We start from the raw sequence: 25,506 nt of genomic DNA on the forward strand, positions 1-25,506 counted from the left end.
GGTTGTTGGGTCATCAGAGCCCCATTATATATACTTTGGCAACCCCCACTACTGACAGTATGTCCATTACTTATCACACTGCCCTAGTGAAGGCATCTGATGAAATAATCCAGTGTCAAATACTTGGGCAAGATTGAGCAATTCGGTCTCCAGGAGAGGTGAATTAGCAACTGCAGCAGCCAGATGGGGCCTGATGGTGGGTAACTGTAGTCTGTGCTGCCAGTGGCTGACTCATTTTAAGGCCTGGAAATCCTATGGAGGGCAATAGCATGTCATGAAGCAAAGGGATAGATGCCTAGGAGATCCAGGTCCTGGAAAAAGCAGCTAGTGCAGTATGTGCTGATATGTATGATTCTATAGTCATGATAATTGAAATGGAAAAAACATCCAGGAGCAAGACAAGTTTGATTATGCAACCCACCCTGTTTGTACAGAGAAAGGAAAGTTTGTAGTGCCACCTGATTTTCTGAGGACTACCTTACACAACACTAGCACAGCATGGCCCTCTTGCAAACACACTATAAATAATTCCCAAAGAGAGTTGTCCTATGGTTCCTGCCTTCCCTGCCAATGCTTCAGTCACCACAAAAGCATGGCATCTCTTCATCCAAGCTGGTCACGTTTTGAAATGTTTTCTGGTAACTGTATACTGACAGCAAGAAGTTCAGGGAAATGAACCAAACTCGATTTCCTAGGGAGCACACGCCTTACCGGCTTTGGTATCTAAGATGCAAGCCCTATATACACATTTCCTATAGCAAGGACACAGACCATGGCCATACACTCATAAAAATCTGTTGGAGACAATGGAAATACTGCTTGGTGAACCTCAGATTATAATTGCCATTGGTTACAATCTCACTGGCAGCGTACCAGTGTTGTGCTGTTTTGCTGATTAACACGTTTCTTGAATAAAGAAAATCCAGGAGACAACCCCAGAATTGAGTTAGGGCTGCAACTAGAGAGGTCTAAAGGCTTCTGGATGTTGAATGGGCCTAAATTTAGGGGAAAAACATACACAAGTACTTTATAACAGCTCTTTCTGGCACTGACCACTTGGGATCTAAGAAGTTTTCAGCCAGGGATGCAGCTTTTCCTCAGTTTAAATGCTATTACTTTTTCTTTTCTTTTTACCCAGTTACTTATTTTCATCAAACCCATAGGGACTCCAATCTTTGAGATGGCTTCCTCTTTCCCCTAACAAAATGTAACTTAAACTAGCCAATAGGTTCTGAAAGTCAAGAAAAAGTGAGGCAAACATATGTACAAAGTGAAGGTGTTTCCACAGTAAAATGGGCTGAAATACTTTCCACAAATACAACACTATGCAGAAGCTATCATAGAGTCATCTTATAAAAAGGAAGAGCTCAAAAGAATGACTTGCATGGTTTTAAGATATGGTAATAGGTCAACTCAACAATATTTGAAGAGCAAGGATGCCAGGAGGCTGGAAGAACAATAACAATGCCTAACATTTACAATAGAAGAGAAGGGAGATAGGAAAGCCAAGTCAGAGGCAAAGAGAAGTTACAGTAAGAAAAATACTAATAATCACCCCGTGCCTGTGATATTTTAACTGTATTCAGCTGCTTTGAAATTGTCTTCTTGATATATGCTTTGGTGCAGGCAGGCAAGCTTTTGACATTAGTTCCCTAAACCACACCAAACACTTGATGAAGCATTTTGAACCACTTTTCACCTAATCCATTTTTACAAAAATACTGGCTGCCATCCATTTCACCCTTTGCTTTTGATGATGCCAGGCATCATGCTAAGCAAATAAGACAATGTTGTTCAAGTTTTCTTGGAAAAAAAATCTCTGCTCTTTGTAGTTCCCTAAAAGCACTGCACCGAGGAGAAAAACAAACGACGAAACAACAGAGAAAAAGACACTCCTCATTTCTCTGTCCGTCCCCCTCCCTACTTCTACTCTACTTTAAAAGTAGGTGAACTGGATCCTGAAGATCAAAGGATCCTCTTAGCAAGCAAAAGTATTTCTTTTCAAATAGTAATTTGAACACCTCCGTTAGGAAGTTGTATAGAGAAATCAACACTCTGAGGCGTTCATTATGAACAGTTCAGCTCTCACTGGGGAAGGATCTCCCATGCCCCTTAAAAATGGTGTAAACTGTACTACAAGAAATCACACAAGGATGATGGAATTTACTGAGAGCATGGAGACAGCGGAACACTAGAGATCCTTTGTTTGAAAGCAAAAATGATAATCACAAGTCTTAGGAGAGTCATCATTTTAAATGGGCCTTACAAGTTTTTTGCACTGTCTAATCATTCATGGCAGAGTAATCAAAGCTGTCACCACTACAAGTGACACAAAGGGTAAGGTTTATTAAACAGTTGATGGGAATCACCTATAAAAAGAACTGTTCATATAAATGTAAAAAATTACTTCCTGATCACTTTTTTCTGGCCTGTCATTTTCAAATGCATGCTGCTTCCAGTAAAAGACTGGTCCCAAGCCTAGCATCCACTTTACTACAAATTCTAATTCCACAGACCAGGACAGAAGGTGAAAGTGAAGTACAAAAATGGATTTCTGGTGTACAGAGAACAGCATGTCCTCAGACAGAGCTGACAGCTTTTAAGTACAAGTTAATATACTGGAACATACAAGAACTTAATAAACAGAAAGTAGGTACCTAAATCAGAGAACACTACTGTTTACTCTTTAATTAATTAATTACCAATTAATTAATTAATACTATTGTCTACTATTTAATTCCTTCAGGGAGAGGAAGTTTTACCAGTTGTAAAATCTGATTAAAAAAAAATCAACTGTCTGCAAAGTCAGATTTGTTCAGAATTTTCCTTTCCACTCATTTACCTGAAAATGTGAAATACAGAATCACAGAACACTTCAGGTTGGAAAAGATCATTGAGTCAAACTATTAACCTAGTACTGCCATGTCCACCACTAAATCACATCTGTAGGTGTCACATCTACATGCCTGCTGAATACCTCCAGGAATAGTGACTTCACCAATTCCCTGGGCAGCCTGTGCTAATGCTTGACAACACTTTGGGGGAAAATTTTTCCTACTCTACTCTACTCTACTCTACTCTACTCTACTCCTCCCCAGCACAATTTGAGGCTGTTTCCTCTTGTCTCCCCTGAGCCTCCTTTTCTCCAGACCAAACATCCCCAGTTCCCTCAGCTACTCCTTATCAAACTTGTTCTCCAGGCCCTTCACTAACTTTGTTGCCAACCTCTGGACAAGCTCTGGCACCTCAATGTCTTTCTTGCAGGGAGAGGCCCAGAACTGGACACAGTATTTGAGGTGCAGACTCACCAGAGCCAAGTACAGAGGGACTATAATTTCCCTTATCCAGCTGGTCACACTTGGCTGATCCAAGCCAGGATGCCATTGACCTTCTTGGCCACCTGGGCACAGTGCTGGCTCGTGTTCAGCTGGCTGTCGACCAACACTCCTAGGTCCTTTTCCCCTAGGCGGCATCCCCAAGCCTGCCGCTCTTCCCCAAGCCTATAGCCTTGCATGGGGTTGTTGTGGCTCAAGTGCAGGACCCAGCATTTGGTCTTGTTAAACCTCATACAATTTGCCTCAGCCCATTGATCCAGCCTGTCCAGCTCTCTGTGAAGAACCTTTCTGTCCTCAAGCAGATCAAAACTCCCACCCAGCTTGATGTCTTCAGCAAACTTACAGAGAGTGCACTCAATTTCCTCATCCAGATCATTGATAAAGATATTAAACAGAACAGGCCAAAACACTGAGCCCTGGAGAACACCACTTATGGCCAACCACCAGCTGGAGCTACCATTCATCACCACTCTTTGAGCAGGCCATTCTACCTGGTTTTTACCCAGAAAGGAGTACGTCCATCCAAGTCATGGGCAGTCAGTTTCTCCAGGAATATGTTGTGGGAAATAGTTTCAAAGGCTTTACTAAAGTCCAGGTAGACCACATCCACAGCCTCTCCCTTGTCCACTAAATGAGTCATCTTCCCATAGAAGAAGATCAGGTTACTCATACAGGACCTTTCCTTTTATAAACCCATGCTGACTGGACCTGGTCACCTGATTGTATATGCCATATGATGGCACTCAAAATGATCTGCTTCACAACCTTCTCCAGCAACAAGGTCAGTCTAACAGATCTGTAGTTTCCTTACAGCCCTTCTTGTAGAGGAGGAGTATCATATTCACTAAATTCCAGTCAACTAGGGCCTCCCCAGTAGCCAGGATTGCTGTTAGATGATGGAAAGCAGCTTGGTGAGCACTTCTGCCAACTCCTTCAGCACCCTTGGGAGGATCCCATCCAGCCCCATTGACTTGTGTGTGTCTAAGTGGAGCAGCAGGTCACACACCATTTCCCCCAAGGACCATGGGTGCTTCATCCTGCTCCACATCCCTGTCTTCCAGCTCAGGTGGCAGGTACCCAGAGAAAACAGACCTGACTGTTAAGGTACTATTAAATTACTATTAAAGATTGAGGCAAAGAAGGCATCAAGTATCTCTGATTTTTCCTCATCCTTTGTCACTGTGTTCCCACTTCATCCAATAAAAGATGGAGATTCTCTGTAGTCCTCTTTTTTTGATGTATTTATAGAAACTTTTTTTTTTCCTCTTTTACAGGTGTAACTAGATTAAGTTCTAGTTGAATTTTGGCCCATCTAGTTTCCTGCTTGCATAATCCCATAATATTCTTGTATTCCTCCTGTGTTGCCTGTCCCTTCTTCCAAAGGTCATAGACTCACTCTTCTTTTTTGTCCCGAGTTCTCTGTTCAGCCAGGCTGATCTTCTCTTCCAGCTTATCTTTCAGCACAGGAGAACAGTCTGCTCCTGCAACCTTTAAGATTTCTTTCTTGAAGAATGCTCAGCCTTTCTGGACTCCTTTGCCCTTCAGGAGTCCCTTCAAGACTGCCTCCCAAGAGATTCTGCTGACCAGGCTCCTAAACAGGCCAAAGGCTATCCTCCAGAAGTCCAACATGTCAACTTCCTTGCCTATCCTTTTTAAGTGTTTGTAACCATCCATGGCAGCACTCCAGCTGTGCAAGTCAGCCCACCATGACAGCAACTACGAACCTTCCTGCTGCACAACGGCATCCAGCTCCTCCTGTTGTGGGAAGAAGCCCTAATTTCCTATATGATTGTTCTCAGGTGCATCTGTGTCTTCTAAACATATGAATAACCCTTGTCTCTTCGCTGATGCATGGATCTTGATTCCTTACCTCCACTGAAATGGCAGATGAAGGACCTTGCAAGCACACCATCCCCTCAAACACAGGTGTGTTGCCCTCAGGTTTATCTCTAGCAAGCCAGAGATATCTTCTTCTCCCTTCAAATCTAGTTTAAAGCTTTCTCAACGAGTCCCGCTAACTGCTACACAAAGATATTTCTCTCTCTTTGTGGAGCAGGTGTATCCTATTTGATGCCAGCAGGCCTGGTGTTGTGTGAACTGACTCACGATCAAAAACCCCAAAATTTTGACACCAGTCTTGAGACAGTTATTGATCTGTTGGCTCTCCCCATTTCTTCCCTCATCGTTCCCTGAGACTGGAAGGATAAAGGAAAATACTAAATGAGAAAAGAATCCATTTGTTTAATGTCAAGTCACTAACCTTTTAAAAAAACTCAAATAAAACTCAGAGTTTCATGCAACATCTGTCCTCCCTCAACAATCTGCATTTTAATTTATAGGCATTTAAACTTATTTCCTCAAAACGAGTACAAGTATGTAGAGACACATGCTACCCTAAGCTTTTTTCTCTCATTTTCTGTATGTCATGGGGTGTGTTAATTTTCTGCAGTTTCCCTCGTAATGAACTAGCCCGTGGAACTCCCTTAAAACAATACTGTATAAGCAAAGTTAGACAGTCAAACACAAGGCAGGAATATCCAGAGCTTCCTGAACCAACACAAATGTTTTTGGAAGCACTAATAAACTTGTAATTTAGCACTGAACATCAATCTCTGCTCACAGCTGGAGTAAAATCTTGGTGGCAGGAAAAGGGACTGCCGGAGCACTGTGGTACTCCTCACATCTTCCGTTTGAGCACTTAGTATTGACTTTTACCAGAGACAAAACTGCAAGACTAAGCAAACCACAGGCCTGAGCTAATGTAGCAGTTCCTGTTTTGCCTGTGAAGTGGACTGAATGGAGATACCATCGCTTTGGACACTAGTGCAGGCATTTGACCTGCAGACATCTCAGACAACAGGCTGCCAGATTTTCTGAAGAGTAAGAAAATAGATGTTCTGTTTTGCAGACAAATCCATTGTAACACTGTATGAGCTTGCATGAGCTTTTCAGAGACAAAATGACTTCCAGAAAGTTTAAGACTGGAATGAATTTGTTTCTTGCTACGTAACACTATGGGAAGCAAAAGTGACCTGGTCACAGGCAACCTGAAGTGCTGATCTTAGTGAATATTCTTTTTCCAAGTACAGGCTATAGTTTCTTATGACCTTTTTCACAGAATGTCAAACTATACACTTACTTACTGGTATAAATAACACTGGTGTAAATGACACTGGAAAGAAAAACAAGAGAGAGGAAGAGACCCAGCTTGGAAAAAGAACCATCAATTTTCTTTTCAAATCTAGCTGAACAGGAGAGTTGAGAGAGAACAGATTAATGATTAAGAGTGCTAAACTAGGACTTCAGTATAAAGTTATTGTCATATCCAGATGTTGTTTTTGCATTTCACTGTTCTTTGAGGTTTTGCTTGCAGAAATATAGATAGATCTAGTCTTAAGGCACTCATAAGCATTTCAAATGCCTGTAATATCTCTTAGAAATGGACCTTCACACATTTTGCACTCCACCTCACCTGCTGGGTTTTTTTCACCTGGGTTAAAGCAGAAAAAAGGTTGTTTAAACATTGAGTACATTATTTACTAATAGTACACAATCAGCACATAATTAGTATTAACACATTCATTGGACAATTGTTCCAGCAACAAGCTGAAGTAGTTGTCATGCCTACAAATTGTAATACTGCCCCAGATGATGATTTTAAAGTCACGTAAAACTGGCGTATACAAGGGATGTACAACTGACATCTCTTAATGTAAACTGCATCTTCGAAAAGTCCTTTGCTGTTGGAAGCTTTTTAAAAATAAGTCACTGAAAAATGGACTTCTTCCCTTGAAAGTATTACATATATCTGATTAGTACGCAGCCAAGTTGAAATGCTCCCTTCATCTTCTATTCCAAAACAGATGGCAAGTAACGAGCAAGTTGGAATATCCTCTGCTTATAGTACTTAGTTTGCGGTTAAGGACTTTCCAACTTTCTGGGTAAGCACCACCTCACTAGAAAACTGCTGTAGATCAAGGAGGAGAGCACAGCTGACATAATTCAGTCTCAAACCAACCTTCCTACACTTAATAGCTTCTTGTGTCAGCATGTGTCCTAAGCTGAAACATCTCAGATTGAATTTGGCTACCATCTAAGAGTACAGGGATGTGTTTAGCAGATGAGGCTGGCAGGAACACAGGAGCTTGATGCGGTCAGAGGTTCCAAAGGCAGTGGAAGCACTATGGCTGCTGATGCACTGACAGTAAAAAGGAAAGGTTTTATCTTTTTCCCCCCTTGGTTCGTCATATTTTAGGCACTTGGATTTTTTACTGTGCAGTGTGCCACCAGTTAAGTGGGAGAGGAGACAGAGTGGTAAGATTTTTCTTAATGTTTCTGCAAGCCTTCCAAGATTGCACTGCTCCAAAGTAAACAGCTACCCCAAAAAAATCCCACAAGTTTTAAGCAATTAAATCCACCATGCCTACTAATGAAATTGTAATTCTATGAGGTATGCACTCACTAATTAATTACCCCTCATTTAACAAGTGACAGTAGGCTAGAGGACTTATTTTTCCTTCCACATAAAGATACATCATTAATGGTGTAAGAAACAATTGATTTTAGGACTTTCAGACTAAAACTACTCAAAAAGCTTCTTCAAAAAGAAAAACAATGGAAGCCATAGTTCCTTAACTCTATTTTGGTAGCTTTGTTTATTTTTTTAATAAATAATTAACTACCATGTCTCAAGTCATCTCTTTAAATCATGCAACTTCTTTACATAGTTTAATGGCAGTTTAAGAGTATCAAACATACAGTCCCCATTAACCGCAGTCTTCCTTACCTTCTCTTCTTAGAATAGTGGCTATGGGATGTTCAGTTCTCCTCTACTCAAGAGTGCTAACATGGCTTAGGTTAAACTCCAAGCCCCTATGTTCAAAACCCTTCTGCTAGCACGTTGATGCACTTCAGCATACCTGGTTTTGGAGAAACACGAATTGCAGAGGCTTCAGAAGAATTTTCCTTACCGGGGTTAAAAAAACATACAGGAATAAAATAGAACCACAACTTTGGTTTACAAAGTATAGCTTTAATTATACAGTTGCTTCAATGAGTTTTCAAATATAGATTTTTTTAAAAGTCACCAGTGTTTTAATATATGCTTTCTGAAATATAACATTTACTCTTGAAATACTTATTGCTAGTTTGTTAATATTTGTTGAGTTTCACCAATTGTTAACCATTAAATATTTTTGTCTCAGTGTTCAGTAATAATTAACTCATAATTGAAATGCTATCTCTAGCATTCTCTAGTGCATATATGCTTTCGCCAGGATTCAGGCATTACTCTGAGTCACAGGTGATGAAGGGTTTAATTATGTCTGCTAGATTCAAATGGGAACCATCTGAATTACAGAAGAGGAAAGCAGCTACCCTACCAAAGTGGCATAAATAATAATGAGAGAAGGCAACAACTTGGTCATAAAAGCTAAAAAATGTATATACTTAAGAGCTTCAGTTTTAGTCTTTTCTTGGTCTCAGGAAGAACGTGAAATACCAGAAAGTGAATGTCTGTCCCGCAGCATTCCGGTGGAATCACAATAATCTGGGGAGTTCAATTAGACTGTGAAGAGTTTCATGTGGAACAAATTACATGAAAGAAGATTTTTTTTAATGAAACATAATTTTTGACTCATGTGGTGGATTAAGTCTTCAGGGCCGGTCAGGCTCCAAGTAGATTTCTTTATAATGTGCCCTAATACATACCTCAAGAGGTAGCTTTATCATTATAAAAACTGAATTTTGGTTTATTTGCTGAAATTATCAGCAAAGGCACCAATGTGGAAGTGATTTCTTATCCTATGCAAACTGCTCAGACACAGTCCCTTTCAAATAAGCCCAACAGCCAGTCAGAAAGTGGCTTCTACTTGACCCACACGAGAGTGAACAAGTAGTGAGAATCTGGTATTCCATTAATAGTATCCCAGTCACATGTTTCTTTCACAGTGTCATTTTCACAGAGCAGGAATTTCGCTAACAACTTTGTGCAGATTCTAATATGACATGAAATATACTTTGAAAACAGATTCAGATTGGTTTTTAATATATTTTTCACTTGCATTTTAGTTTCTCTTAGAACAGAGTATCACTGATTTGCAATCACCCTAAGACAGCAGACTTCTGTGACATTCTTGTTGCATCCCTTTAGAATATAGTATAGTAGAAACACAGTTCATCAATGTAGCAATTTCATTTTGAAAAGTTCCTTTATCTGCAAGTTGTGTGACAGGAGGAAGGCCATTTAGGTTAGATGTGTTACATAGAAAGTCCAATAATGAACAGAATGCAGTCTTAAGAGACCTGGAAATTTAGAGGCATGGTTAGAGTTTTACAAAGTAATTTCAGCACAATCACAAGGAACCTGAAATGAAGCAGCACAAAAAATTGCAAAGACCTTATGATTATTTTCCATGGTGGAAAGGTTCAGGTAGAAACATGCTGCCTGTTCAAACTTTCTGGGAGAGAAGATGGGGATCCTAGTTATTAAAAATGCTCTCAGACAAATCATGTCACCCACGTGACTCGCGCAAAACCACTGTCTGCTAAAGTTCCAAACACATCAGCCCTTAATGGAGGTTTCCAAAGGCCTAAGTCAGTCTCATTAGTCACTAAATGAAGATTCACTATCAGAACTGTCTTCTGCTTTCCCATCATCTCCCCAGGCAGGCACAGGGGCATCCGGGGTCCTACGGGCAACAAAAACATTTGATGTTATAAATCCCAGAAGGTGGCTGAGGACACAAGCAACTTAGCATACAATGGTCATGTCCTTCACTACAATGTGCATGCATTTCATTTCCACAACATTTAACACATTAACTGTCTACGGTTTACAAACTCATACCTTACTGGCACTTCTTCACTGACAACTAGAAAGATACAAATTAGAAACTTCAACTCACTGGACATGAAAACTCTGCAGACACCAGTTTGAGGTTATTGGAAATCATAACAGATCACTAAGAAGCGGCAAACACTCGTAGAAAGGGTTGAAAGCAGGCAACACTGATTAATTCTCTTTTTTTTTCAGTCTTCAGAGGTTCTAGGGCTGAAAGGAACATGCTGTACACCATTAAGTGGTGTAAATAGTACATTAAAAAAATGACAGGAAATGAACAATATTGTATCCAACTAAAACTGCAGGGATAATTTAGAGAAGCAAAAAAGAATTACTCAGAGTGGAATTTGGCTAGAACATTGAGTTAAATTTGACATGCAAGAACAGCCATGGGATTTTTATTGACTATAAATGAGCAGACCTCTTGTACTTAGGTTTGAAGAGAATATTTAAGATGGATCTTAACATCGTCTTGAAACATTTGCTCAGAGAATCTACTGGGAATGAAAGGGAGAGAAGCAAGCCATCTAAGGAGGAACTAACTCTACTGACTGAAGATGCTGGCTCTCCCTGGAGTCTCCCTCCTAAGCACGTAATGAGTTTCATAATAAGAGCAAGACTGAGCCTGGTAAATTCTGACACCAAGGTAGAAAATATGCATACAGCCATACTTGGGGAAAAGGAAGAATGATGTTCATGGGAACCTACCTCCTGTATGACAGTTAACTGCTCTCCTTGAGAAAATACTACATTTTAAACTAAAATTTCAACTATATTATTCCTCTCATTGTTTTTTATCTTGGGGCTACCCCTGTGTGTCATGCCAATGAATTTCTTTTCCAACTTTAGTTCTGTTTTTGTAGTTTCTCTGTTGGAAATATCTAAGGTACCTTTAAAGCATTCCTAAACATCTTGGGCACAAAAACGAGAAGTGCATTAAAGAACTGTAAGAGGGCTTTCTCCCTCCCTCCCGCACACCTCTAAAATAAATTAAGAAAGCACTTGCTTTCTCATGCAAATACCACTTCACAATATTATTCCTTGTTGCCATAGTAATGACAAAACAGAAGAGCTGTGCAAAGACATGTGATCTGGAGAGACCAGTGCAAAAAACTCCTCTAGTAAGGAGAGGAAGATGGCAGTGAATTCCTCTAGTTCACGAGAGCAGCATAAACTCTCCTGGAATTGTACATGGCCACGAGAGGACGGATAAGAAATAAACTTTAAGTACAGACAATTTGGGAGCTTCACAGAACAGCCATTTTTCAAACTCTGTAAAAAGCTGAGAAATGAGTGATAACAGAAGCAGAACAGCTGAAGGAAGAGAGTATAAACAACTACACATTATTAGAATAAGCATCTCTGCAGCCACAAAAAACCCACACTTGCAGTCACTGGCAAGTAGCTGGAAAAGCCTACAGTAAGCAGACCTAGCATGCAGCCATACGTACATTTTCCTAATTTTCACTGAGACTGAGTGAGCATGTCTAAGGAACCTGAAGACCCAAGAGATGTGGTGGAATAAATGTGTGGAACCAGGAAAATGGAATGGCAAGGCACACATTAAAAAACAACGATAAAAAAGGTTTCTGCGATTGAGATAAGTAGGGAAAATTCTTAAAAGAAAAGTCATCCCCTGACTCCTTAAAATACTATGCATTATGCACCTTGCTCAAGAATTAGACTTCCTTAAGAAGGCAGATTTGCTTTGCCTTTCAAGCCAATAACATTTTAAAGAAAATATGCTTAAGCATCACTGTTGTACAGCCTCTTTGAAGATGAAATTTGAGAACAAACCCCAAACACATTCTGTGAGCCTCAATCTACAGTAATAAGGTTTCTGTCTTAAGACAAAAGAGACAATGCAAAACCAAGTACTTTTTGTAAGCTCTTGAAATTTTAACCTATTATTTTTATTTGCTATAAAAATCCAGACCAGCAGGAAAAAATAGCAGCATTTGCAGAAAGCTAAGGACCAGAAATGCAGAGTAAAAAGTACAACACACTTAACATGTGTTTAGTAAAAACATGTCTGATAACCCAGTCCCAGACTTGCACAGGTTCTTATTCTTTTCCTTAATTCTTATTTCATCAGTAAATATATCAAATAATGAAGAACTACTTTAGGCTTATTTAAACAGAAGGAAGTAGCTGGCAAATCAAGTGACTCGACATATGGCAGTACTTCAGTTTTCCTATATTTTTATTTATTTTGTTAAAGAAGTTGCTTGTTTCAGAATGAGCCCTTCCAAAATGCAAAAAGACTTCACTGGAAAGAATAAGTGGACTTTCTGATACATTGACAGTTTCTGAAGAGGATGCAAGAGCATTTCAAACAGTTAGTGGCTATAATGTAAGAATGAAAATGAATATTTTCATCAGTTTAATAAATTCTGTCAAATATAATAGTAAAACTAAATTCCATGTTAAATATAAAATAAGCTTAACATTCATGTTTATGGCCAGACAAGTACCTCTGAAATGAGTATCTATTCTTAGTAGTCTTCACAGCATGTTAGCTCAATCAACAGTCACAAGTTCATACTGCTGACTTCAATTTACACTGTCAATGTTGAAGTCAAGTTATATACTCCATTTACTGAGGGAACCTGAAACCAATTTTGCTGTCCCTCATGCATAGAGCAAAATAAAACAGTTTGCTCTTATCACTCTATGGTGGTGACATTTTGTTATTGAAATGTTGAAATGATATCTGGGAAAAAACCCTCATACTCTAAACAGTACAGTGAAAATGGCTACTGATGTATATTTGATTCCTCACCTGTATTGGGTTTGTGTGTCAAGCTTTTGGTAGTGGGGTATGGCTAAAGGGGTGGTTTCTGTGAGAAGCTGCTAGAAGCTTCCCTATGTCTGAAAGAGTCAATGCCATCTTGCTCCAAGATGGACCTGCTTCTGGCCAAGGCCAAGACCATCAACGATGGTAGTAGTGCCTCTGCAATAACATATTTAGGAAGAGGAAAAAAACCTCTGTGCAACAGAAACTGCAGCTGGAGAGAGGAGTGAGAATATGTGAGAACAACAACTCTGCAGCCATCAAAGTTGGTGCAGAAGGAGGGGAAGAGGTATTCCAGGTCCAGAGTAGAGGTTCCCCTGCAACCTGTGGTGCTGCCCATGGTGAGGCCCTGCCCTTGCAGCCATGGAGGCCACAGGGGAGCAGCGATCCATCTGCAACCCAGGGAGGACCCCACATTGGAGCAGATGGATGCACCCAAAGGAGGCTGTGACCCCGTGGGATGCCACTTTTTCCAAATGTTTTAACTATGTGGTTGCATCCCAGCACTACTGAAAGTTACAAATTACTTACTCGAGAAGATCTGGATTTAACCCTTCAGAAATCATTTTGTTTCGTATCGCCATAACAGGAACACCCTGTGAGGAGGAAGAATAGTATGAAACTACTGGACATAAACCAGTGAACTACATTCCACAGATTCTTTTAGGCTACACTTTCATACCAATTTATGCATCTCACTTGATGAAAAAGAGCATGGAATGATAATCTCAGCTAATGGCAGTATGAACCTAGACGTGAGAACAGACTGAGATCAAAGGCTCTTATGTTTATGCCAAGATATCTAGAGAAAGTGGCAGTGCAAGAATCAGGAACGGACACATATATTTGCAATTCATGCAGATCAAACCAAGAACTTAAGTTATATGTGGATGTGAAGGTGAAGAAAGCAAAAAATAGCACGAAGACAGCAGAGGAGCAGTTGCGCTAGAAAAGTGACAATTCGGATACGGTGAAGGTATAGCCAAAGAGAGAGGAAAAACAGAAGTGCATCTGCTAAGGATACCTTATGGCAGTGCTAAAAATTGGAAAAGTCTTTACAAAGCATGCAGAAAAAGTCAAACAGGACATGAGAACACAACCACAAAGTGTCTCCTCTGAAGGAATCATTTTTTCCTGAAAGAAAACAAATCAAACTGTACCTGTGTCTGTTTGTAATACAATTACGGCATTACTATCACTTTATCTTTCATGCTTTCACAAGTTTTAATCTGGAAAATCAGAGCCTAGTGTTGCCATGACCCTAAATCTTACCAAAATATAACAGACAGCTATTTTAAATCTAAACAGTAACTGCACTGAGCATACAGGTCCACTTAAATAGCACAGGTGGGCTTTTCTAACACACTAAGCCCACACTAAATTTCCGTTGCATTTGTCTCTGCCCACTTAAGATCCAAAATAACCCAAACCACTACAACACAGCGTACCTCAGCTCTACTCTCAGCCTGGTCCTGCTGTTCAGGAAGCATGAGAAGCCACAGTGCAATTTTTTTGCAAAAGAGGTTTTGGTTCTCCATAATGCAGACATGGGTCACATGCCACCAGTGCTGGCAATTCCTGAAGATCCGTGCACTCTCCCTGTTTGGTTTTTATTTCAGTCCTTTAAAGCAAGGATCAATCTATATCAGGCCCAACCTCTATCATGGCATCTATGCAGCCAAGTAAGAGTATCTGTACTTTAAACATGAGACTGATCCTTTCATACTGTCAATAGGAGCATTCCAAACATTTATCATATCAAATACAATATTGCTTTTGTAAGGTTTGCTTGACTATTATTGTTTATATTTAAAAAATATGAATTTAGTATGTTCAGCTGCACTCCATCAAAATTACTATTTCACACAACAGCTATCTGCAGCGTTAAAGAAATATCTCTTTGCGGTGCTAATTCTTAAATACTACAAATACTGTGAGGAGTAAGTAAATGATTAGTTCAAAGAAATGCTAATATAAAAACAGACATTAATTTGTAGTATGTTACTATGACTTTCCTGTGACACTATTTACAACTGGCAGAGGAGTCACCAGGAACTGCCAGTACAAAGGATAAATGTGGAAAGTGAGATCTCACTCCTCTAGCAGTCACCAAAGAGAAAAGTCAAAGTATTTAGACCATACTGCACTTTCTGGCATTAAATAAACACACTAACATAGCATTCTACTCCACTGCTAGATTTTCTAAACGGTTTGTAATAAGCTACTCATAAACTGGCAATTTGAGATTAAAATGAAAAATAAAGTCTGGAACACCAGCCAAAGTATAAAGTACACCAATTGCAATAATTGGGCTGATGAGGGAGTGAAACCATGAAGTTAGTTTTAACATAAGCAATAGTTTACTAATACTATACCATAGTCATATTTTCCAGAAGTATCATCTATATTTTAGAGGAAAATTTCCACTGACAGCTTGAAAATAAAGATGGACTTTTTTTTGCTTCGTTTCCAACCTCATTTTTAAGTTTGTGGACACGATAAAAAAAGCTCCTATAGAAAAAAAAAGTCACCAAGCATCTCCCATTCACCTTTTCACTCCTTCATTGCTTTTCACACATGTAAATATGGAGATGCCCACAGATAAAGAGGTAAACAGAACCTGCATCGTTGAGTAACAGAAAATTGAAGTGGGACCAAGCAGTGAAGCAATTCTTCTACCTCTATTTGGAACCCTCCAGGAATATCAAATATTCCTCATCTGAATTACACTAGCAAAGCTGTATTTTGTACCCTACATCAACACAAAACTGTAATCATGGCTGCTTGTAGGGAAGGACACCAATTCTGCCAGGATAACTACTTTCAGTGGCACCTTCTGTGACTCCAGCTAGCATCATTCTCCATTTACACATCTTCACACCTTCAGTTCACAAGTATGTTGGCAACATTTTGCAGAAAGATCTTGTCTGAAACTGTCTTAGGGAATATATCAGATCAACTCTTTTATTAGAGGAGGTGTGCTAGAAATATTGTGATGTTATCCTAGCTTAAAGATTACTGTTGCAATATATAATTATGTTCACTTACAGCTGTGTGTGATGTTCCACCTAAAAATAATGGAGTACCCAAAGAACTATAAAAGAACTAACTTACCACTTGTACCATTTTGAGATATCTGGCATATCTTGGATCCTTGGCCACAGTTCTGACATTTTCTGTTACTACCTCTGTTGTCTGTAACTGTTCTTCATGTGTGTTGTTCTGCTGTATACAAAGGAGATAACAGTTTACTAGTTAGGTATGCAGAGCATAACCAGACTTCAATCCATAAGATTTGTAATTTAAGGGTAAAGTGCAACTCTTCCTCATCAAGATAGTGTCAGGAGGTTGGGACATCCCTTTTTTCTATAGTCGATAGTAACAGGACAAGGGGTAATGGGATGAAGCTGGAACACAAAAAGTTCCACTTAAACATTAGAAAAAACTATTTCACTGTGCAGGTGAGGGAGCCCTGGCACAGGCTGCCCAGAGGGGTTGTGGAGTCTCCTTCCTTGAAGGTCTTCAAGACCTGTCTGGATATGTTCCTATGTGACCTTATCTAGGTGATCCTGCTTCTGCAGGGGGGTTGGACTAGATGATCTCTAAAGGTCCCTTCCAACCCTACCATTCTATGATTCTATGATTTTAAGATTATTCTGATCTAAGCTCGCAGTATTAGAGATTTCCAAGACATATGAACACAGAAAATCCAGCTCTTTCATTATTCGCTGTTACAAGTGTGATTTTCTACCTGTAGTCACAATTTTAAGTTACTGCACAATACATGAAAAAAAGAAGGAGAAGCCTGTAACAGCCCTGTTAAGTCTGATGTATTTAAATAATAAAATAGAACTAAATTGAAATGCTCAGTTGATAAAAAATATTTTAAGGACTGTATCTATATATCTCTTTTGGTAGTTCAATGCAGTTTTTCCTCAAAATATTTGATTTACTGCAAAATATTTCATACAGATCATAAAACTTTTACAGTTTTTAGAATAAATCATTAACCCAAAGGATAACATAATGACATGGAAAGAATTATTGAGAGCAATTATTTTTTAAATCTATTGCACTATTTAAAAGACAAGAAAAATGCATATATCCTATTAAAGTAACCATTTGAAAGCAGCACTGAAAACCTCGTTTCAGGAATATCTGCCTCTAATATCTGAGAGGAGAAACATTTTAAAGAAAATTAAATAATCAGGAGTCATCCTCTAACACCACTCAATGTAATGGTTTGGCCTGGGCCAGTTTTTTTGGTAGCAGGGGTGCTACAGAGGTAGCTTCTTTAAACAAAGAGCTGCCAGAAGCTTCCCCCGTAGCTGATAGGGTTACGGTCAGTCAGTTCTGAGCTGGACCTCACACCTGACTCAGGCCCGGCCAATTAGTGACTGAGGTAACACCTCCACGAATAACAAATTTGAGAAGGAGAAGTTGCTGTGTAATTGCTAAACTGCAGCAGCAACTGGGAGTGAGACTGTGAAAACATCTCCATAGACGCCAAAGTTAGTGGAGAAGGAGGGGGAGGAGGGTGCTTAGACCCTGGAAGAAAGACTCTCCTGTGACCTGTGGTGAGGACCATGGTGAGGCAGCTGTGCCCCTGCAGTCCACGGAGGCCACCAGGGAGCAGAGATCCACTCGCAGCCCATGGAAGACCCCACGGCAGAGCAGGTGGATACCTGAAGGAGGCTGTGACTCGGTGGGAAGCTCACACTGGAGCAAGCTCCTGGCAGGTCCTGGGAGCCCGTGGGGAGAGAGAAGCCCACACCAGAACAGGTTTGCTGTCAGGACTTGTGATCCTGTGAGGGACTCACACTGGAGCACTTGGTGCCTGAAGGACTGCTCTTCCGGTGGGTGAGACATGTTGGGGCAGGGTGTGAGGAGGCCCCATGCCAGAGCAGTTCATGAGGAACTGTAGCCCATGGGAAGAACCCATGCTGGAGAAGTTCATGAGGGACTGTCTCCTGTGGGGAGGGATTCCACACTGGAGCAGTGGGAAGTGTGATGAGGCCTGCCCCTGAGACGAAGCAGCAGCAAAGTCCATCTGTAATGAACAACCCCCATCCCTCCATCCCCTGTGCTGCTGTGGGGGAAGAAGGAGAGTCCTGGGAAGAGGGAAGGGTGGGGGGAGGTGTTTTTAAGATTCAGTTTTATTTCTGATCTCCCTGCTCTTATTTGTTCCTTTAATAAATCAAACCTTTTTCTGCAAACATGTTCCAGGCTGCTATTTAAAGTTACAATCATTAACAGGCAGGGAAAGCAGCAGAGTACTCCAGCTATTGCTGCTTCACAGCAACTTCCACCAAATGAGAAAATAAGCAAAGATTGGAACTAGGAGATGCCAAGAAAAACTATAATAGGAAACTGGGGAAAGAACTCCATCTACAAATGAGCCCAAAAGCCTCCCTCACTGAAGTGGTGATCATAAGACTTAAGTCTATGTTGAAAACCCAACCACACGCACACAAATACCCCACAAAAATTAACTGCAAGGATAGGATCTTCATGTTGATCATTTACAATAAGCTGGCATTTTCTGTACATAGATGGTAATTTATAGAAAGCATTCACTGTAATAACCTCTTTAAAATAAAGTATGCTAGAAAATCCAAATTGAGCTGAAGGCTCACATTCTAAAGGAAGGAACAAAGAGTTGGAATTAGGTGATTAAAACTGTTATTTTCATTTATGACCTTCCCTGTTCCCCGACATAATTAATATTTTATTGTGGTTGAAGGAGAGAAAGGAGGCATTTACACTGGATTTGGGTTAGTTCTAATGATTTAACCCACATTCAAGAAAGGGTATGCTCTGTTTTGTTTTAAGTCACCTGTTAAAACAGTTTAATTAGTGAAAAATGTAGGTTTAGATCTTTACAACTGATAGCTCTTCCACTAGACTTGCTTCTTCCACCTATTTCAAATGAGACTAGAAACTTGACACAGAGAGGTATGTACCTTCAGTGCACTAATTAAGCTTCATTACTTACCCCAGACTGAGGTGACACTGCTGTCTGTTGATCCATAGTAGCTTGTGCCACAGGAGCATTTGTAACACTATTCATATTTGCACTGGACACTTCAAATTTGACATCTTCTAGGCCAGGAATAGAGGATAACTGAATGTACAAAACACCATCAAATAAACAGTGAGCATATAAGTCTACGTGTAGACATCTGCAGTACGCTGCTCACCACATATTCCAAAGGTAGGTTTCACATTAGGAAAATCATAACTTTTTATCATTACCTTTGGTATTTTTATTGAAAAAAATTGTGTTCAGATGGCTTCTATAACAAAAACCCCAAAACACACCCATTAAAGAGGGTTGCAGTGCAGGAAAGGCTTCAACATCTTCCCCACACTTTACTACTGCACTAATCAACCACACAAGAGCTTTACCGTCTTCTCTGCTATTTCCTCTGCAGTGAAAGGAACCATGACAAGAACAGCTCTGTTACCTAACAGATGGTTGACTGGTTACAGATTTTACAATTTTCAATTCTTTCGTTCTTTTTTAAGGAAATGCTGAGAGTGGACACTAAATACACAGCATATCTATTTGAAGGAAACGTTATTTAACGTGATTATGAAGATGTGCAAAAATTACCAATCCTGATGATTCCTAAATATTTTAAAATACATAACAGTTTGCAAGCACTGTTTGTACTACTACAGGATTTTTTCACAAAGATCTTAACGAAGAGTTTAAAAACATCCTACACTCGTTGCCAGAAAAGCCAACCAAAATTGCTTCCATCAATATTGAAAGAAGGATTAGTTAAAACTTAACACTGCTGTTTTTTTGGCTTTATGATTCTTTTTTCTTTTAGGAGATTAAATGATAATATAGAATATAGATCATATCTTTTTGTCATTTTAGCTAGAGAAGATACAACAGACACATTTGTGTTAGTTTAGATCCAATTCAGGTCACATTTTGGTACTGAAAGGTTTACAAGGCATCTATCTAGTTACTTATACCAGTTAAAATCCTTACAGTCTGATAACTTTCGCAAAGACACTTTTGTTTTCCATAGGGGAAGAAATTTCTTGTAAGAGTTTGCATGGCAAATGTAATTTCATACTGCAACACTGCAACAACAGTTGCATACTTTAATATCATAAACTTATATCCATCTTAAAACCAAACACTGCAATAAAATCAACACACGTAAGCTGCCACGTAGTTCAGTTGCTCATTTCCAGATCCAAGAGCTCCTTTCCAGTTCAGCATGTCTAACAGAGACAAAGCCAACGCTTCCTCTATGTGCTGTTGGTTCCTTTCTTCTACAGCAAATACATATTCAAATGTTACACAATATAATTGTCAAGGCATGCAAAGATAGAATTCATTGCGTAAGCATTTGGTACTGGCTCCTTCAAATCATTATGAAAACTTTTATCAATTCAGACTACGAAAAGGAAGCTAGTTCATGTCATCTGGGAGGCTGTCACTGTTAGAAGACAAAGTTTGCATAAATACAAACCTTTGCATCCAAAATATTGAGTGTTGTTTCAATTTGTTGGATACGAAGAGACAGTGCGGACAATTTCTAGAACAGAAAAGAATTAGGACGTGAAAACACTCCCCATGGCAACTGTACGTATAAACCAGTTCCCATCTAGCTAAACAAAATCATTTCTACCTCTTGAGGGCAGAATACAGTGTGAGATAATAACACTATGAAAAAAAACATTTGTTAGTACAGTAGCTAACAGGGGTTCAAATTTTAAATAGTTTTACTAGGCAGTTAGTTTTCCCAAATAATGATTGACAGAAGTGAAGACAAACTGCATTCAAAAGAAAGCCAAAATAAAGAAAGCATTACTTTGGGTAACTGGAGAATAATGGAAGACATATTGTACTCTTACAGTTACTAAAATATCTTCCTTCAAAGCTTTTTCCATATGTGGAAGATGAAAAGATGGGATCTGTGTGTATGTTAACTGAGCAAATACAAAGTAGAAAAATCTTATAAAGAATACAGCACGTGACTGAAAGTCCTCTACAGTCATAGAATCATAGAATGGTAGGGGTTGGAAGGGATCTTTACAGATCATCTAGTTTAACCCCCCAAACACAGTGGATTCAAGCAGTCAAAACACACAGTGGATCCGAACTAACCAGAAGCTTTGCATGCTCCAAGTGCATCTCAATCAAATGTTGACACTTTAAAAAAATATAACTTCAGTTTTTCTAAATTACTCTATAAAAATTGTTACTCTTTTAACTAATCACTACCATACTCCACCAGACCTGTCCAAGTGAAGCTGGCTAGCATACTGGCTGGCAGATATGTACCAGTCTGACAGCTTTCTGGCACGATGGCAAGATTGTGCCTGGCTCTGAAGCAAAACTTCAACACCCTAAGGAAATAGCAGTGCTGCCAATATGTTAGAAAAAGTAAGGAGAGACTGACAGGAGTTAATCTTCTTGGATAGTACACTGACTTGTTTACAGATGGTTCTTTGTTCATGAAGAAGAGTTAGTTCCTATCGAAAGCAACTATATACCCTACATGTATATCTGGGGAAAGGGTGGAAAGATGTACAAAATACACTTCATTATGGGTCAGTTTGACTAGAGGAGGTGTATTTTCATTGTCAGCACAAAAACTTATTGACACTAAATATTTTTCTTTTTCTCTTTGTTTTACAAGACACTGAAATTAACTGCTTCACGTTCCATACTAATTACTTGCCAGAAATCTCTTTTTTTCCCCACATCAAAAATATTTACATTCAGAGCTTAGTGTATCATCTTTTTAAATGAAAGGTGGTAATATATGAAAGCAAGTTTTAATGCAATATCCCAGGACACAGATGAAATAGAAATTGACAGTCAAAATGGATTCAGCACACAGCAATATGGCACCCTTCTTCCAAAATGAGACGATATCCACAGTTGGAGCTGCTCAGAACAAATTGCATGTAGGAAAAAGCTCAAAGACTGTGCCAAAGACAAAAGTTTAAGGAAACAGGAGTGTGGTATAATCAGCTGTTCATCGGGATATTTGGGGGCAAAAAAAAAAAAAATTGTCTTAGGCACTTACTCAAGTGATACCTTGAATAGTTTAAATGAATGGTTCTCATTTCTAGGATTTTTTTCATGTGTAAGTTGACAGGAAAATAATAAACATACCTCTTCACAAACAGTAGAAAAGCGGTTGAGAAACTGCACTGTGTGAACCACGAACTGGTTTAGAAATGCTACAGTTCTTTTCTGCTGAATAGCTGGAACCTGCATTAAATAATAATAGAACATCGGACTATATATAAATATCAATTTTCACATTTGGATTCAAAGACTTGCTAAAAATGCAAATGTTTCAGAAGAAATTGTTTTAGAAATCTGCCTTAAGTGTGCTTGCTACGAATGCATATATATAGAAACTACTTTTTGATGTATATACACTTGTATCTATATAAATCCTTTTTCACTGAAAATTTACTAACAGGCCAGTTGAAAAGTTGCTGGATACACAGAAAAGGCAATAAGACTCAAATAAATGACGAACTGTTATCTTATTTAGCAAAACACCCTTAGACAAAACTGTGAAAATAATAGTTAAAATTTTAAAAAACAGAAAGGAACTCAGAATCTTTCCTTCTGAAGCTCACGAAGGAAAAGCAAACTTGGTCATCCATACAAATACTCAATTGTAACCAACACCATAATAAAAAACAAAGAGTAGTGAAATTACTGTCAGTCTTTAGTGTCTACCTATACTTTTTCTTATTTGCAAGCCCAGATAATCCTGAAATTACACTTTAATGTCAATCCTCCAAGTCAGGTCTGACGCAAACATACTTTTAAGATTAACAGGCAGAATTTTGCGTAAAAAAAAAGGCTGATGCTCGTAATGTGGTGGAGTTGGCAATTTTATTTAAACTGTTATACGAGATAGGAATCAGAAACATTCACAAAAATGTTTATGTATAAAATTATAGTGCCTCAGGGCTAATGACCTTGGACAACTGTGTAAGTCTTAAACTTCACACAGGAAATTATTCAGTGGAATCGTAATTGGTTAATGTACCAGATACACAAGAGAAAATATCTGCAGACAAGCTGCGGCTGCAATGAACAAGTTTATGAACATCATGACTCTCTGGTTGCCACCTCTTCTTTGGGCTTCCATTTGTCTGCATAGCCATTCACTACACTTTGCCTACCTTAAGACACTCTGATTTTTCTGTGAGAGTTCTGTTGACATCAGCTCACAGTTTTCAGTCTGTGTGCCCATACAGCAGGGTTTGCTAAAGTTCAGTTCTGTGTTTCCAAACTGTTAAACGATGCTTAACTGCCTTATCAGAAACTGATGGGGTAGCCCAGAGGATGAAAGGATCACTGGGCCAACTGAAACTATCCTATCTTAATGCTTATATTTGAGACGCAAAGTTTAAAATAAATGCTTTTGCGTCATTAAAAAGACATGAATAAGCAGCTTTGCACGGGGTTTGCCTCAGAGTTCCAAGAGTGAAACGGGTTGGCCTTTAAATATAACGCTCTCACAGAACTTGTAGCAAAATGCCTTTGGAAAGCATTAACACCGCGCTCCCGGAGACACAGCTTCAGACACGGCCTCGTCGTAGGAACCCGGCCACTAGTGCTGACGCCGTCTCGGCAGCACAGGACCCCCGGGGCAGCTCTCGTCGCCTGCGGCAACGGACGGCCCCGGCTGGCCGCGGGTGCCCGGTGGGGTCCGGCGAGGCCACGTTCGGGCTCAGGATCTGTCCCGAGCGCCGGGCTGGACCGGGCAGCGGAGTGGGCGGGGGAGAGGGACGGAGCTCGCCCAGCACCAGGGCCAGCGCAGCCGCCGCTGGGGCGCAGGCGGGACAGCTCTGGACTCCCAGGCCGCCGCAGCCCGTACCTTGGTGAGGTCGATGCCGGAGCCCACAATGGGCAGCCCGTCCTCGTCCATGTCCACAGGGCCGAGGCCGCGGGCCAGTGAGCAGCTTCGCAGCCACCGGCCGGCTCTCCCCACACCCCGGAAGCCGCGAGCGCTCCTCACGCCACAGCCTCTCCCCTCGCCCCGGAAACTAAACCTCCACGCCGGGGCCGTGCCCACGCTCCGCGCATGCGCGGGCCCAACGCACCATGGGGAGCGTAGTGCGAGGAAGGGCGGCGGGCAGGCAGGAGGTGGAGGTGGCGGAGCATTGCTCTCCTTGCCTCCTCCCGCCTCTATGTAAACTGCCTCTTCATGGAGCTAGCCGGTGTGGTCGCGGTCTCCTGAAGTACTGCTTTTCTCAGAACTCGTGTGGTTTGTTCTGCAAGCCCTCTCTGCTGCAGAGGGGCCGTGCCGGGCCCGGGGCTGGCAGGGGCCCGAGGATCGTGCAGAGGCCCGAGGGTCGCGCAGACTCAGCGATACGGACACCACTCCACGGCCTCAGTACAAGTCCCTGGATAATGCAGGTTACCCGCGCGGCCAAGCATTGAAGAAGCGAAGAGAAAAGCCACAAACCTTCAGTGTTTCCGAGCATACTTGCATCCTTTGAGTGGTGAACGACCACACATTGAACATGGATAACAGAAGTAATGAGCACTCTGTGACTGGAGTTGTACGCAGAAGACATGAACATGGCTGTAATCATGTTACAAAAGATTCCTCTACCTTAATATCTATGTGAAAGGAAAAAAAGGGGTATGGTAAACACAGCTGAGGCTGGGCTAATATTAGCGTTTTGCTCAGCAGTAACCTGTTGCTGCTTTCATAGATTCTCACACTTAGGGTGTAAGTAGGTCTATTCCATTTCAGCCAAAGAACCTCAGAGGTACCAGACTCCAAGGAAATGGGGACTACATCACAGGCTTTCAGCTGTTCCTCTGGAAGAATTCCCAAACTCTAAAATAACCATCTTCTTGGGTTTTTTCTATTTTAAATCTTGGAGTGGTTGCTCATGTTATTTTGCTCTGACATTCCAAGCACTGATCAGACCATTCAGAAATCGAGTTCCAACACAAAGGTGTGTTGAATGACTCCAACAGGTTGCATCATCAGAAAGGGTTTCCCATCTCGCTCCCCACTGATGGCTACATGCGCTCATTTTACCGTTTGTCAGTTACAGCACACAGTGATCCGTTCCTTAAGGCGCTTCAAATTTCCGTCTTGTCAGAGAACCGGCAGAGGGAAGCCTGTTTTCTGTTTGGTTCATGAATTGAATCACATCAGCCAAAGTATGTGTTGAACACCAGTCTGGTGAGCTAGGTTCCAGAGCAAGACCTTGCTGGTTTTAGTAGCAAAAATACAGCTAAATCTGGTAACTCATGCAACTTCACGTGTGGTATTTCAGTAGCGCAGCTATGAAAATTCGTCTTTGTTGGACACACGTTATCTTTTACACTGTGCTTGATTGAGGCTGAAACTTACATGCACAATGAAAGCTTAGGAATAGGACCTGACCTCCTGGGTACTGCCAATTTGTCTACCACCAGTGCTAATAAAATTTCCCATGTGTAACCTACAGTTATACATAGTTACACAGAAGTGACTATGAGCTGAGTAGAAAGTATATGTGACCCCATG

The 25,506-nt window shown here is 40.4% G+C and overlaps 1 protein-coding gene across 3 annotated transcripts; it reads right to left on the bottom strand.

Annotated features, from left to right (window-relative positions):
- Positions 1-8,346: 8,346 nt before the first annotated feature.
- WASHC3 (WASH complex subunit 3) lies at positions 8,347-24,003 on the bottom strand. Of its 3 annotated transcripts, none has more exons than XM_061988909.1 (7): positions 23,854-24,003; positions 22,122-22,220; positions 20,467-20,532; positions 18,966-19,094; positions 16,085-16,192; positions 13,502-13,566; positions 8,347-10,024 (listed from the first exon to the last, which is right to left on the bottom strand). In XM_061988909.1, the coding sequence occupies exons 1-7, from the start codon at positions 23,902-23,904 to the stop codon at positions 9,940-9,942; spliced, it is 603 nt and encodes a 200-aa protein (XP_061844893.1). In that variant the 5' UTR covers positions 23,905-24,003; the 3' UTR covers positions 8,347-9,939. The 3 variants fall into 3 exon arrangements, with proteins under 3 accessions (XP_061844893.1, XP_061844892.1, XP_061844895.1); XM_061988908.1 differs by having other exon boundaries at positions 16,085-16,195; XM_061988911.1 differs by lacking the exon at positions 18,966-19,094 and having other exon boundaries at positions 16,085-16,195.
- Positions 24,004-25,506: the final 1,503 nt, after the last annotated feature.

This window comes from Colius striatus, chromosome 1 (assembly GCF_028858725.1).
Source record: "Colius striatus isolate bColStr4 chromosome 1, bColStr4.1.hap1, whole genome shotgun sequence".
NCBI lineage: Eukaryota > Metazoa > Chordata > Aves > Coliiformes > Coliidae > Colius > Colius striatus.

Excerpts from the sequence above, each read along its gene's own strand:
- WASHC3 (XM_061988908.1), bottom strand. The coding sequence starts at position 23,904 with ATGGACGAGGACGGGCTGCCCATTGTGGGCTCCGGCATCGACCTCACC. Across the intron at positions 22,221-23,853 it reads CCGGCATCGACCTCACCAAG|GTTCCAGCTATTCAGCAGAA; the intron begins GTACGGGCTGCG and ends TATTTAATGCAG. Across the intron at positions 19,095-20,466 it reads TCAATATTTTGGATGCAAAG|TTATCCTCTATTCCTGGCCT; the intron begins GTTTGTATTTAT and ends TTGTACATTCAG.